General features: G+C 51.8%; 6 protein-coding genes across 6 annotated transcripts; 4 read left to right on the top strand and 2 right to left on the bottom strand.

The window, feature by feature from the left end:
- Positions 1 to 109: 109 nt before the first annotated feature.
- Positions 110 to 688, bottom strand: Z517_05486 (uncharacterized protein; the record flags this gene model as incomplete). The annotated part of the gene is made up of 1 exon (XM_013430813.1): positions 110 to 688. The coding sequence occupies one exon, from the start codon at positions 686 to 688 to the stop codon at positions 110 to 112; it is 579 nt and encodes a 192-aa protein (XP_013286267.1).
- Positions 689 to 1,880: 1,192 nt separating this feature from the next.
- Positions 1,881 to 4,026, top strand: Z517_05485 (uncharacterized protein; the record flags this gene model as incomplete). The annotated part of the gene is made up of 2 exons (XM_013430812.1): positions 1,881 to 3,906; positions 3,962 to 4,026. The coding sequence occupies 2 exons, from the start codon at positions 1,881 to 1,883 to the stop codon at positions 4,024 to 4,026; spliced, it is 2,091 nt and encodes a 696-aa protein (XP_013286266.1).
- A 1,153-nt stretch (positions 4,027 to 5,179) lies between these two features.
- Z517_05484 (uncharacterized protein) lies at positions 5,180 to 6,475 on the top strand (the record flags this gene model as incomplete). The annotated part of the gene is made up of 1 exon (XM_013430811.1): positions 5,180 to 6,475. One exon carries the CDS (start codon positions 5,180 to 5,182, stop codon positions 6,473 to 6,475), a length of 1,296 nt encoding a protein of 431 aa, XP_013286265.1.
- Positions 6,476 to 6,981: 506 nt separating this feature from the next.
- Z517_05483 (1-pyrroline-5-carboxylate dehydrogenase) lies at positions 6,982 to 8,688 on the top strand (the record flags this gene model as incomplete). Its single annotated transcript, XM_013430810.1, has 2 exons — positions 6,982 to 8,473; positions 8,528 to 8,688. The coding sequence occupies 2 exons, from the start codon at positions 6,982 to 6,984 to the stop codon at positions 8,686 to 8,688; spliced, it is 1,653 nt and encodes a 550-aa protein (XP_013286264.1).
- Positions 8,689 to 9,128: 440 nt separating this feature from the next.
- On the top strand, positions 9,129 to 10,898 carry Z517_05482 (tubulin beta chain; the record flags this gene model as incomplete). The annotated part of the gene is made up of 8 exons (XM_013430809.1): positions 9,129 to 9,140; positions 9,243 to 9,266; positions 9,325 to 9,350; positions 9,400 to 9,441; positions 9,496 to 9,550; positions 9,603 to 9,735; positions 9,797 to 10,119; positions 10,167 to 10,898. The coding sequence occupies 8 exons, from the start codon at positions 9,129 to 9,131 to the stop codon at positions 10,896 to 10,898; spliced, it is 1,347 nt and encodes a 448-aa protein (XP_013286263.1).
- Positions 10,899 to 12,779: 1,881 nt separating this feature from the next.
- Positions 12,780 to 13,152, bottom strand: Z517_05481 (uncharacterized protein; the record flags this gene model as incomplete). Its single annotated transcript, XM_013430808.1, has 2 exons — positions 12,780 to 12,842; positions 12,901 to 13,152. The coding sequence occupies 2 exons, from the start codon at positions 13,150 to 13,152 to the stop codon at positions 12,780 to 12,782; spliced, it is 315 nt and encodes a 104-aa protein (XP_013286262.1).
- Between the last annotated feature and the right edge of the window lie 166 nt (positions 13,153 to 13,318).

Genomic DNA, 13,318 nt, shown 5'->3' with positions numbered 1-13,318 from the left:
AGCGACACAGCAGCCGTAATCGACAAGTTTGCCGCATATACATTCTTGCGAGCAAGAAATCTTTAGACTCTCCTTGATCTGATCCCGGATCATTGGCAGTCAATCGACCTCAATCATCCCAAACCGCAGCTTTGGCTTTTTCATCAGCTTCTCTTTCCCGTGCTCTCTCCTCCTTCTCCTTGCTTCTTCGTTTCATCTCCTGTTCCCTAACCGCTCGATCATACTGCCTTTGTTCCTCAGTCTTCTTGGGAGCTTTCAACCCCAATCCTGCTGCTATCATTCGACTAGCGGTGGCCGTCGTCTTTTCTGGTCTTCGTTGTTCTCGATCAGAGTCGTTCTGTGGCGTGGAAGCCCCGGAAGGCGTGAATGGCCTAGTACTTGGACGGCCACCTCCAAGGACCTGGGCGGGTGACCAGTCAATGTACTGCCCACCGTTGTTTGGAACAATGGGGGTAGGGGGAGGTGGGCGTAGCGCAGGATCTGCAGACTCGGACTGTTTCGGAGAGAGGCCAGTTCCCTCGACTGGTGTATGAGTATTGGAATCTCCTTCGACGGGGGAAGAAGGATCATCATCTTCCCAAGACTCGATCACTTGTTCCGCCTTCTTCATCGAGGGTGGAGGTCGAGGGTTAGGAAGTCTAATGTGCAACTCGGGTGCCTTGGGGTGTATTGATGTTTGGCCCGACATGGTTTTTATCCAAGAGATGATTTTGAGAGAGGAGGGGCGCAGCCTAACGAACAAATACTCAGGAGCAAGGATATAGCGCAATGTTCCAGGAACGAGACGATCGGATCATCCCTTGATCGATGTCATAAGATACTCGATGTCCTTTGCACGAACAACGTGCTCCGCAAAATGAGCTCCATCCCTCAAGACATCTCGTGTCAAAAGCGTGGCGCAATGACGAATCGCATGCGGAGGTCAAAGTTAAGCGACAGTTTGGCGGCCGGGGTTGCCTAGATGAAATAGTTCGTGGTCAAGCTGGGGGCGGTTTTCACATGAGGGATTGTGACCCTGTCTGCCTGTTAAGAACAATCCCCGCATTTGTGCTGAGGGCTGTTCGTGCAGGATCTCCAGGGATGTAGGGAAGGAAAGTAGGGCCGAGGAGCACCAGACGACTCGTACTTGTAGCTGCTCGTGTGTAACTTGTATGTACGAGTGCTCGGTAGGTGCCTAGGTACCTACCTAGGTAGGCAGGTACCTTTGGTACCCCAGGAGCGCTCGTACAAGCCTCTGTTACACATGGCCAGCGTCCCAGTGCCCCTGTCAACCATGCTTAGTTGCATCCTAGAGTCGGCGGTCATTACTCGTATTTCAAGGCCTGGTGGGTTCCAGGGCAGCGCGGGCGATTCTCGTCCTCTACCCCTACCCTATCCTTACCTACGGAGTACTTATCTCCTCGTAAGCAACCCCCGTACCCGGATCGGCGGTGCATCGGACCTCTGGGAAGAAACCGCGAGAACCAGCAATAATCTCGCCCACCGAACTTTCGTTGGCTCTCGAAAACTCGCTAGCGTCTCGGAAACTAGGCCGCAAACACCCGCACCATCACCAAGTGCGTCTCGATTCCTGGCTGTCCTCCTCAGCGGCGCCCTCTCCGACCTCGGAAGTTATTTGCCCGCCTCACTGATCCAGTACCCGAAATCTGACATTTACCGTGCCGACCTTCTCCAACCAATCTTCTTGTAATATATAATCCCCTCATCCAATATCAGGGACATTTTGAGTTGTTCGAGCTACCCATTGTCGATCTTGGCTGTTCAATCAAGGGGCTTTGGAGCTCCGAGATCGTGGTGCCCGTGTATACAGTATTTGCATTGAGCGTTACTGATTTTCTCTTTCTCCCTCCTGCAAGCTGGCAGCGTGTGTTTCCAGTGGGATGACCAGAATCATTTTGCCGAGGGGACTCAGATCCCAGAAAGCCTCGTGGTCGGTCCTGTACAAACACGGCGTCTGTGGAAATGTCGCCCCGTTCTCGACTTCTGCTCGACGGCGGAGCTATGCCGACACAATCAATAACCTCAAGATCGGGAAGCATACCCGCGTGCTCTACCAGGGCTTTACCGGACGACAAGCGACTATGAATGCCCAGGAATCTCTCGACTTCGGTACAAATATTGTTGGTGGAGTCAAACCCGGAGTGGAGGGTGAGCATCTGGGTTTACCAGTTCTTCCCAGTGTCAGAGCTGCTGTTGAGAAGCTTAAGCCTGATGCCAGCGCCATCTACGTCCCTGGGAATGGCACCGTGAAGGCCATGGAGGAAGCCATTGAGAACGAAATCCCCCTCATAGTGGCGGTCGCCGAGCACATACCTGTACACGACATCCTGAGGATACACCAAATGCTACGAACACAGTCGAAGACGAGGTTGGTGGGCGCAAACTGTCCCGGAATCATCAACGTCCACGGCCGATGTCGCCTGGGATTCCAACCTCTGCCATTCTTTATGGAAGGCAACGTCGGCATTATCGCCAAATCGGGCACATTGAGCTATGAAGCTGTCGCGTCCACGACACGAGCGGGACTGGGTCAGACATATGCAATCAGCATGGGCGGTGATGTTCTTGCAGGGACCACTTTCACAGAAGCTTTTCAAGTCCTGGTCGAGGATGAAAAGACCGAGGGTATCATCATGATCGGGGAAGTTGGGGGAAGCGCCGAGTTAAGAGCAGCAGAGTGGATCAAAGACTATCAGCGGCGGACTGCAAACCCCAAACCCTTCATGTCGGTCATTGGTGGCATCGAAGCTCCGCCTGGGCGGATTATGGGTCATGCAGGAGCATGGGCTGCTCCCGGAGAAGCCACTGCGGCACAAAAGATCAAAATTTTGGAAGACGTCGGAGTGAAGGTTGTTGACCATCCAGAGAAATTGGGTGAGGGCATGAAGAAGTTGCTCGCTGAGCGATCCAAATCGGGCTCCAACGGCAGGACAGGGTCATCAGCCGCATCGCAGCGGAGAAGTTACCACACAATGCGGACGCGGCCTCGACTGGTTGATACGCGATTCACCCCTCAGCAACAGCGTAACTTGTACATCAAACCTTCGCAAGCCTTTGACATGTTGAAGCAGAGGGGGATACCCACGGTTGACAACCCCACAGAACTACAGGAGAAGTTCGTTGCCATCTCTATTGATCGGGAAGCACGGCAGCCTTGCATCATAGCCTCACCCACCACAGATCCATCACAGGCGTTCGCCAAGTCGAAAAAGTTTCCCTTCGCTTACGGGACAGATGAAGCGACCTCAGATGCAATGCTTCAGACGGTATCGTCACATTTGGGTGTTTCTGGAAAGGGCCAGCATTCCCTGGGAAGACTTATTGCGGAGCTGGTCGATATCTTCATGTCCAAAGAAGCTTTTGTGTTACAGACCAAAATCGTGATCGACAACGAAGGAGGCCTCCAGGTCCAAGGCGCCAAGTTTGGGTTTGACGACGCGGCTTTCAGAAGCTCAGGACGACAGGCAGATGTCCATGCTCTCCGGGATATCAATAGCGAGGTGCGTGAAGAAGTCGAGGCTGAGAAAGAGGGCATGATCTATGTCAAATTAGCAGGAGAGGGCACGCTGGCAACTATTGTCAATGGCGCAGGGCTGGCCATGAACACAGTCGACGCATTGGTGGCTCGAGGTGGGCATCCGGCAAATTTCATGGACACCGGCGGCAAAGCCACTTCCGATACCATCAAGGCAGGCTTCAGAATCGTGACTTCGGACCCTCGCGTCAAGTGTATATTTGTGAATATCTTTGGTGGCTTGACCCTGGGCGACATGATTGCTCGAGGGATCCTGTTGGCCTTCAAGGATTTGGATCTGCAGGTCCCCGTGGTCGTTCGTATCCGAGGAACCAGGGAGGCCGAGGGACAGAAACTCATCCGGGAAAGTGGTCTCAAGCTCGATGCTTTTGGTAAGTGGACGATGTTTGGTGTTGATCCAGCCCTCGATATTAACCGCCATCACAGATTCTTTTGAAGAAGCAGCTGCCCGCGCAATTGCACTGGCAAACGGAACGGCGAAGATGGAATAGGGTGGACGGCTGCACACGCACGACATCTGTGGCTGAATGATGGTAATGCACGTACCTCGTATTCGTGTTTCGCACGGCGCCTGTAAAGAACTTGAGGCGGGATGTTAGATCTCCGAGTGACAATATGGGAATTGCATAACATTGTGGATGTTGGCCACTTAAAGATGGATATTGAATTCGAAAAGAGGTAACAGCAAGCGAAGGATGGTCTAGAAAGGGAGGGATGGTAGGTCAACTAATTGAACAAGAGTGGGCTATGTACAGACACCGAAACGACAGAGTCGTGTCGTTTTGATATGTCCCTTGATATCGCACTAAGTACGAGTACCGCCTAATCCGTAGACTTGGCCTAGGTTGAGTTAGGCCTGAGCCGGCATAATCGCGCCAAGTACGAGGTATATAGGTGAGGACGGCGATTTCGATCCCTCCGTGATATGGAAGACCCTCATCTCGACGTCGATATGGCTGACTCGGTGTGAGAAGCCCACTCCTCGCACGGCTGAAGTGGGCGAGGAGATACATATCTCCAGGTTCTCACTACCTCCTTATATTCTTTACATAACCCTGTATCTCTTTATGCAGACGGGCATCGCGGATCTGTATCGCGTAGGATGTGGTGGGTGGTATAAGGTACTGTAGGTACATTGTCTGGTGTTGTCTGAGATAGGCAATCGGTCAGACACGGGCTGGCGAGAACGCTGTCTGATCAGATGGGTTGTGCTTTAGTATGATTGTGGGACTTGCAGTCGATAAATAGAGAAGTAATGCGCGAGTAGCGAGTGTGGATTAGGCGCAGCGGCAGTACCATGGGTGCTCCATGTCGACATGTCCGCAGGCAGCTGGCTGGGGTAATTATTGTAGTGTGTGCTAACCAGAAATATCACCTCGAGTCACACATGACCCCCCCGGTGCCCCCTTAGAAATGATTCAAAGTCGCTGACCAAAGTTTCTCTTGCGTAGCAAGGTACTCGTTATATATTCGGTGCTTTCAGTCCAACTACTGCCAGTGGTCTCTTCACTCTTCTTCTTGTCCTGTTCAGTGTGAACACCCTGGTGCAGCATCACCGGCCTCTTCTGGGACTAGTCATCAACGCACTGTTTGTCAGCGTCGGCAATCGATCTAAAGAGGGACAGGGTCATTTCGACTTGCATCATGTCGACCTTTTCGAACGAGTCATTCTCGAAACTGGCATCGATCTCCACGCCGAGAATCTCAGGATTCTCGTGGATTTGGTCCTACTATCTCATCCCTGCGATTGTGGCCTACCCGTTTCTCTGCTCAGCTCTCCGCTTACGCCGACTGAACGCCCTTCGCGCCAAGTTCAAGTATGGCACGCCTGAGCACCCGTCTTACGAAGGAATGACCGTCAAAGAAGCCCATGATATTCTCAGAGCTGTGAGCGACTTGGAATTTCCGTCCTTGTTCGAGAAAGGCCTCCAGTTTGCACTATTTCGGACGTACGCAATTCCGAGCATTAGCGAGCTCTTGGTAAAGACAACGCAACTTGTTGCAGAGAAGAATGTGCCCAAGCGATACGCCGACACCGGTGTATTGCTCGGCGATATGTACGGTGGTGAGCCAGACAGCGACAGATGTATCGAGGCTTACGCCAGACTGAATTACTTACACGGGCATTACATCAAACAAGGTAAAATCAGCAATGATGACATGCTCTATACATTGTCGTTGTTTCTCACCCAGCCTGTGGAATGGATCAACAAGTACGAGTGGAGACAACTCACCGACTTGGAAGTGTGCGCAATGGGCGTATTCCACAAAGCCATGGGTGACGGGATGGAAATCTCTTTCGAGAAACTCCCTTCATACTCGACAGGATGGAAAGATGGCCTGCACTTCTATCGGGAGCTAGATACCTGGTCGAAGCAATATGAGGCGACATATATGGTGCCTCACCAGAAGAACTACGATACGGCGGTGCAGACTCGAAACTTGCTACTGAGCACTCATCCTCCCTTCATGAAGCCTATTCTTACCAAGGTTGTGAGTGCTCCCTTGGACGACCGGCTGAGGAAAGCTATCATGTTCGAAGAGGCACCGCCGTCATACCGAGCATTCTTCCACGGCTTCATGGAATTGCGACGTTTCTTTCTGAGATATCTTGCTTTACCTAGGCCACCATTCATGGCAAAGCAGCTCATGACCAAGGAGCCTGATGCGAACGGCAGACGATACTATGTTACATGGGACACTGCACCTGTCTACGTCAAGGCAACCCTGTGGAATCGATGGGGTCCTGGGGCAATGATTCACCTCCTGCTTGGAATCCCCCGTCCGGGAGACCCAGGTACATATCCTGAAGGATTCGAGATTAGGAGTACAGGACCATCTGTGTTCGCCGGCAAGGGGTCCAAAGAAATGGAGATGACCAGGGAAAGACTGAAGAAGGAGAGGACAGGCGGCTGTCCGTTTGCCGTCGGTCGAGCTTGAGTTTACCCTACGTGATATAGACTGGAGAGATAAGTCAATGTCCGATAGCCAAGTAACCCCGAAGGAGATTTTGTGCCACTGCGCCCTATGACTCTCGACGAGCGCAAGGCTTTGCAAGACATTGTTTTCAGCCTCTTGCCTCTTTCCCCATTTTCAGAACATCAACGCCGCTCCCGCCAATAGAGAGACGCCCAGGAGGCGCCTATCAGTGGCACATTAGGCCCTGAACGGGCATCTCCATGCCTAGCAACCAACCACCACCCCCGCCACCAACCGATGATAGCCAGAGGGGGACGCATTTGATCTCAAAAACTCGACGTGGGGCGCTTGTTTGTGGTTTGCGACGAGGGGAGGAGTAAATTCAGTTTCGTCAGGTGGCACTGGCCTTTTGCATAGAAATGTCTGGTTCAATCAGAGCAGTCTTCTCATTTTCTCGACCGTCTCTCCCTTCTGCTACTGCTCCCACCACTCGATCCCTCCACAGTCTCCGCTCACCTCGCAGCACAATGTCAACCCTCGCAGCTTTCCGCCTACCGAACATCACTAACGAGCCGAACAAGCATTATGAGAAGGGAGGTCCGTCGCGCGAGGCCCTAGCTTCTGCGGTGGTAGCTCTGCAAGAGAAGGCGCCCCTCGAAGTTCCTCTAGTTGTCTCTGGAAGAGCTGTCAAGACATCCTCCATCCTCACACAGAACAGCCCTTCCTCCCACGCAACCACCGTGGCCAAATACTCCAATGCCTCGATCGAAGACGTCAACAGCGCTATTGAAGGTGCCCTCGCTGCAAAGCCCGCCTGGGAATCTTTGCCCTTCGCCGATCGAGCCGCGATATTTCTCAAGGCCGCTGATCTGATCAGCACAAAATACAGATATGAGCTGATGGCTGCAACAATGCTGGGACAGGGAAAGAATGCATGGCAGGCGGAGATCGATGCGGCCGCAGAGCTAATTGATTTTCTTCGGTTCAATGTACGCTATGCGGAGGAACTATATGCGCAGCAGCCACCATACAACTCTCCAGGGGTTTGGAACAGAGTCGAGTACAGGCCACTTGAAGGCTTTGTCTATGCTATTTCTCCATTCAACTTTACGGCTATCGGAGGGAATCTGCCTGGTGCCCCAGCTTTGATGGGAAATGTGGTAATCTGGAAGCCCAGTCCGTCGGCCATTGCGTCGAATTATCTGATCCATCAGATCCTCACCGAGGCTGGACTCCCTGCTGGCGTCATCCAGTTTGTACCCGGTGACGCCGAGGAAGTGACCAAGGCCGTCCTCAACCACAAGCAATTCGCAGCTCTGCACTACACGGGATCGACGGCTGTCTTCCGAAAGCTATATGGACAGATTGGACAGGGCATTGCCGAAGGGAGGTACAAGGGTTACCCCAGAATAGTGGGAGAAACCGGCGGAAAGAACTTCCATCTGGTCCACAACAGTGCCGATATCACCAATGCAGTGGTGCAAACAATCAGGGGTGCATTCGAGTATCAAGGTCAAAAATGCAGCGCTTGCTCCAGACTCTATGTGCCGTCGTCGATATGGCCCGAGTTCAAAACCAAGCTTGTTGAGGAAATCGAGAAGCTCAAAGTTGGACCTCCAGAAGACTTTGGAAACTTTATCGGACCAGTCATTCACGAGGCAAGCTTCAAGAAGCTGTCTGGTGTGATCGACGCTGCGAAGAACGATAGTTCACTGGAGCTTCTTACTGGTGGCAAATACGACAGCTCAAAAGGGTGGTATGTGCATCCTACCATCTACGTCGCCAAAGATCCCAGCCACCAGAACTTGAGCACCGAGTTCTTTGGACCGATTCTGACAGTCTATGTCTACGATGACGCCGCCCCGGATGCATTTGAAAAGGCCTGTAAGCTCGTAGATAGTACTTCGGACTATGGTCTGACAGGAGCGGTGTTTGCTCAAGATCGTGCGGCTGTAAGGTATGCCGAGGAGGCTTTGAGGAATGCGGCGGGCAACTATTATATCAATTGTAAGAGTACAGGTAAGTGTTGGACTTGATGAGCTGGTGTCTGCAATCCACTGACTTGGAGAACAGGTGCTGTCGTTGGCCAGCAACCATTTGGAGGTGCACGCGCTTCGGGGACAAATGACAAGGCTGGATCAGCAGCGATCTTGTCGCGGTTTGTCAGTATGAGGTCGATGAAGGAGGAGACGTTGCCAACTACAAAGGTGGAATACCCTTCCAATGAAGTGTAGACAGAGACAGGACTCAAAGCGGATATCTTTAATACCCGGCATCACATATGTCATGCCTGCATTAACAACGATAGCAAAAGTATATACCTTTTTTCCAAGTACGAACACGACTATGTCACATCATATCGCGGTGAAGCTGGTGTTGATCCCTGCGCGTCTCCTTCGTATTGCAGAAAGGCCCAAAACGGAAAGGCGTTGACTCTGGTTAGCGCCTTCTTCACCGCCTGACCTTGTGCCTATCGCGCTGGATGCTTGGCGCTCCACTGCCCAAACTTCGAGTTTGTTGACCTGCGGCCTTCAATTCTGTCTCGTCGTCCACAACTGCACCTCACCACCTTACCATATTCTGGAGAGACCGTTCTTTGGAGTAGCTCTTCCATCATCTTCATCATCTCGCAACCTAACCATAATTCCTCCATCACCTTCATCACTCCAACACCATGCGTGAAATCGTGAGTTTGCTACGCGTCCCAAACGCTGTTTACCCCTGTCCTTGCACCCCACCATTCAATGTACCTTCAAAGCTCAGAGACTGACATGTCCATCACAAATAGGTTCACTTGCAAACCGGCCAATGTGTGAGTGCTGTCGAGCCAAATTATCCGTGTTTTCTTGGAGACTGATAAAAATTCGTAGGGCAACCAAATTGGTGCTGCGTTCTGGTATGCCGCCTTCCAATACGCGACAACTTCATATCTAACGAGCTTCCAGGCAGATCATCTCAGGAGAGCATGGCCTTGACGGCTCTGGAGTGTATGTCATTACCTATGTCCATCCCATTGACCATAGAGTTGACCATGCAAATAGTTACAATGGCACCTCGGATCTCCAACTTGAACGCATGAATGTCTACTTCAACGAGGTATGTCAATCCCTGGATCCTCCAACTTCGTCCACCCCTGACATGTATACAGGCTTCCGGAAACAAATACGTCCCCCGTGCCGTCCTCGTTGATCTCGAACCTGGTACTATGGACGCTGTTCGAGCTGGCCCCTTTGGTCAGCTCTTCCGTCCTGATAACTTTGTCTTTGGCCAGAGCGGTGCTGGTAAGAGGATTGAACAGCTCCATACCATAAGAGTGACAACACCAATAACACCCCTTTGCAGGAAACAACTGGGCCAAAGGCCACTATACCGAGGGTGCCGAGCTTGTAGACCAAGTTCTCGATGTCGTCCGACGTGAAGCCGAGAGCTGCGATTGCCTCCAAGGGTTCCAAATCACCCACTCCCTTGGTGGTGGTACTGGTGCCGGTATGGGTACATTGTTGATCTCCAAGATCCGAGAAGAATTCCCCGACCGAATGATGGCCACTTTCTCCGTTGTCCCCTCCCCCAAGGTTTCCGATACTGTGGTTGAACCATACAATGCTACCCTGTCTGTTCACCAATTGGTCGAGAACTCGGATGAGACCTTCTGCATCGACAACGAGGTATGTCATATATCTGATCATGGTTCGCTCTGTTCTGACCTGCATAGGCTCTCTACGACATTTGCATGCGCACACTCAAGCTGTCCAACCCTTCATATGGCGACTTGAACCATCTTGTCTCGGCAGTCATGTCCGGCGTCACCACTTGCCTGCGTTTCCCCGGTCAGCTCAACTCTGACCTTAGAAAATTGGCCGTCAACATGGTCCCCTTCCCTCGACTTCACTTCTTCATGGTTGGCTTTGCTCCTCTTACTAGCCGCAACGCCTACTCCTTCCGCGCCGTCAGTGTTCCCGAGCTTACACAGCAGATGTTCGACCCCAAGAACATGATGGCTGCTTCCGACTTCCGGAACGGCCGATATCTGACTTGCTCTGCTATTTTCCGCGGCAAGGTCAGCATGAAGGAAGTTGAGGATCAGATGCGTAACGTTCAAAACAAGAACAGCAGCTATTTCGTCGAGTGGATCCCTAACAACGTGCAAACCGCTCTTTGCTCGATTCCCCCACGTGGCCTGAAGATGTCATCTACTTTCGTGGGCAACTCTACCTCTATCCAAGAACTCTTCAAGCGCGTTGGTGACCAATTCACGGCCATGTTCCGACGCAAGGCTTTCTTGCATTGGTACACCGGCGAGGGAATGGACGAGATGGAATTCACCGAGGCTGAGTCCAACATGAATGATCTCGTCTCGGAGTATCAACAATACCAAGATGCCAGCATCTCCGAGGGAGAAGAGGAGTACGGCGAGGAGGAGGCTCCTTTGGAGGAGGAAGCATAAATCCACATCAAGTTTCCCTACACGACGAGCTGGGTCTGTCTCTTGTCAGTGTACTTCTGAACACAGCAAACAATGTCGGTGGCATGGTTGCAGTAGTGTGGACAAGTTAGAAGGACAGGACCATTGATTGGTTTTGGAATCCCCATCAGCACCAAATTTGCGTTGATTTTCTAGGGCGATGCGATGCAGGGCAGGGTGAAGAATATCAGGCATCGACTAAGCTGAGACCAGCCCTTTCATCCATAGCAAGCAAGCGTGGCGAAGGTAGTGAATTGGAATGAAGCAGTTTCATTCTCTATCAGAGGTTGACTTTTTGACGTGTTCGTAGAAGTAGCCATGCCATGCACATTTGTACGTCTGAAGATGGTGCCGTGGGATACATGCGTGTTTATGTAGAAGTGTAGAAGTGAAGTCGACAGCCGTGTTTTGTCTCTTATCACCGAGCATCTGGACATTTTCATCTCTGCAGATTGAATGACTAAAGTCGTTTTTGGTTCTTGTACTCAGTACCTGTCACCCCACAACTGAGGGAGGGTGTATATACATACATACGCAAAACTCCCTCCCCCTCCCCCCAACACCGACACAGATGTACACCTATGTACTCGGCATGTAGAGAGACAGACGTTTTTGCACGGATTTGTCTACGTCTTTCTTCCACACAGGACATGTGATTCTAGGTCTATATTTCCCTGGTATGGTGTGTCTCAGAACACCGCAGAAGACGTAGAGACGGTAGATATACAGCGGGTGGGATTGAAAGGACCAGGTCGGACCAGATCAGATCAGCTCAGCACAGCTCAGAGAAAGAGGAGGGAGAGAAAGACAAAGGGGCCTATATCTATATCTATATCGCTATACTCGGCTCCCTCGTACTTGGTACCCGTACCTGTGCTCTTGTTCGTGGGGGTGTAAGGTGTGAGTGATGTTGTATGATGTGATGGTGATGGTGATGGCAAGAGTCCTGCCTAGATCTTTTCTCTCCTTTCCTCTCTCTCTCTATATCTATCCATCTGTCTACCTTCCTTGCAGGACCCCGCAAGCTGGAACAGGACAGGACAGGACATATGGGTGGGGGCCACTTGCAGTACTTTTTTCCACAGCCTCAAGTCTCAACCTCAACTTCAGTGTCAGCCTCGGCATTCTCCTCAGCCTGATGGTAATGGTACTGGTACTGATAAGGGTAATGGTAATGGTAATGGGCGTGGGTAGACATCCACTCATGCAAGCAGCCTGCAGCCTGCAATCTTCTGGCGAGGACTGTGTAATGGTGATGGTGATGGCCAGAGTAAGGCTGAGGGAATATTACCCAAGGCCCACCACCCACTTGGAAAGATCAAACTAAGACGTGTACAGAGCGTCGTCTCGCACCTTGCGCCACGGCTCAAATCTGACCGCACCTGTGCATCTGGTGACCCGATAGTGTGTCTTGGACTAATATCACAGTAGTCATGGAATTGGAGCGAGCAAGCAAGCAATCAATCACTGATCTTGTCAACCTTGAGCTAAAAACCCCGGCACCCCACACCTTGCTTCAGCTAATGTCGTCCCCGAGGCTGCCACCTGCATTGCCGCTTTGCCAGGCAATGGACATAAGATCAGTTCTCGAGCAATTGCTGGGAAAGAGTCATCTACGGGGTACATGTCGCCCTAGTAGCCGGGCATCTTCCACTGATCAAGGGGAGATGACCCGTTGTCGGCCTCTTGCTATCGTGACTTGTCCAAAACATCATCCCGTTTGCCAGGTTACCATCCGCGCCCTTGTTCAAGCCCAATCGTTCAGAGCCCAATCTTTCGTCTCCCATGCCCAGAAAAGTATCCATGCAAAAAAAGTTGTAGCCGCCGCCATCTCAATGTCGTTTCTTCGTCATGTAGAGGTAGCTATGCTCGACCGCCAATCTGCTCTTGATGGACTTCGATCGAATCGCCATCTTGCATTTCAAGCTGCGCACATTTGTCAGCGGGCTCTGAGTCTTCCCCTCTTGGTAGTCTCATCACTCACTTGTTCGGGGGTATCACCAGCCTGCACCTTTTGACCGTCGAATAGAAACCGCGCTGCCTTGGGATCTTTGCCTTGTCTCTCGCAGAATGCCCGCATCAGCTTCTCCAACTTTGTGCTTCGCTTGATCTTGAAGAAAACTTCGTTGTTCCCATCTGTGACCTTGATATTGAGATGCTCGTTGTTGGTGACTCCAGCAGGCGGCGCATCACCAGCCGCACCGTTTGGCGACCCTCCTTGGCCAGCGTCGGACATTTTGGTGGTGTAGAAGGTGTTGAGGGAAGATGGAGAAGTGAGGAATGTGGCAAGTGCCTAAGGAAGCGCGTGTCGGAGTTAGCGCTGGTCGCGTTTCACAAGAAGCGGAGGCCGGAGTGTTGGAACAAACCTGAAGGCCGATCTCCAACGAGGTCTTCGGTGATGG

The sequence above is a fragment of the Fonsecaea pedrosoi genome (genome assembly GCF_000835455.1).
Source record: "Fonsecaea pedrosoi CBS 271.37 unplaced genomic scaffold supercont1.3, whole genome shotgun sequence".
NCBI lineage: Eukaryota > Fungi > Ascomycota > Eurotiomycetes > Chaetothyriales > Herpotrichiellaceae > Fonsecaea > Fonsecaea pedrosoi.
This window is presented reverse-complemented; position numbering and strand designations above follow the sequence as displayed.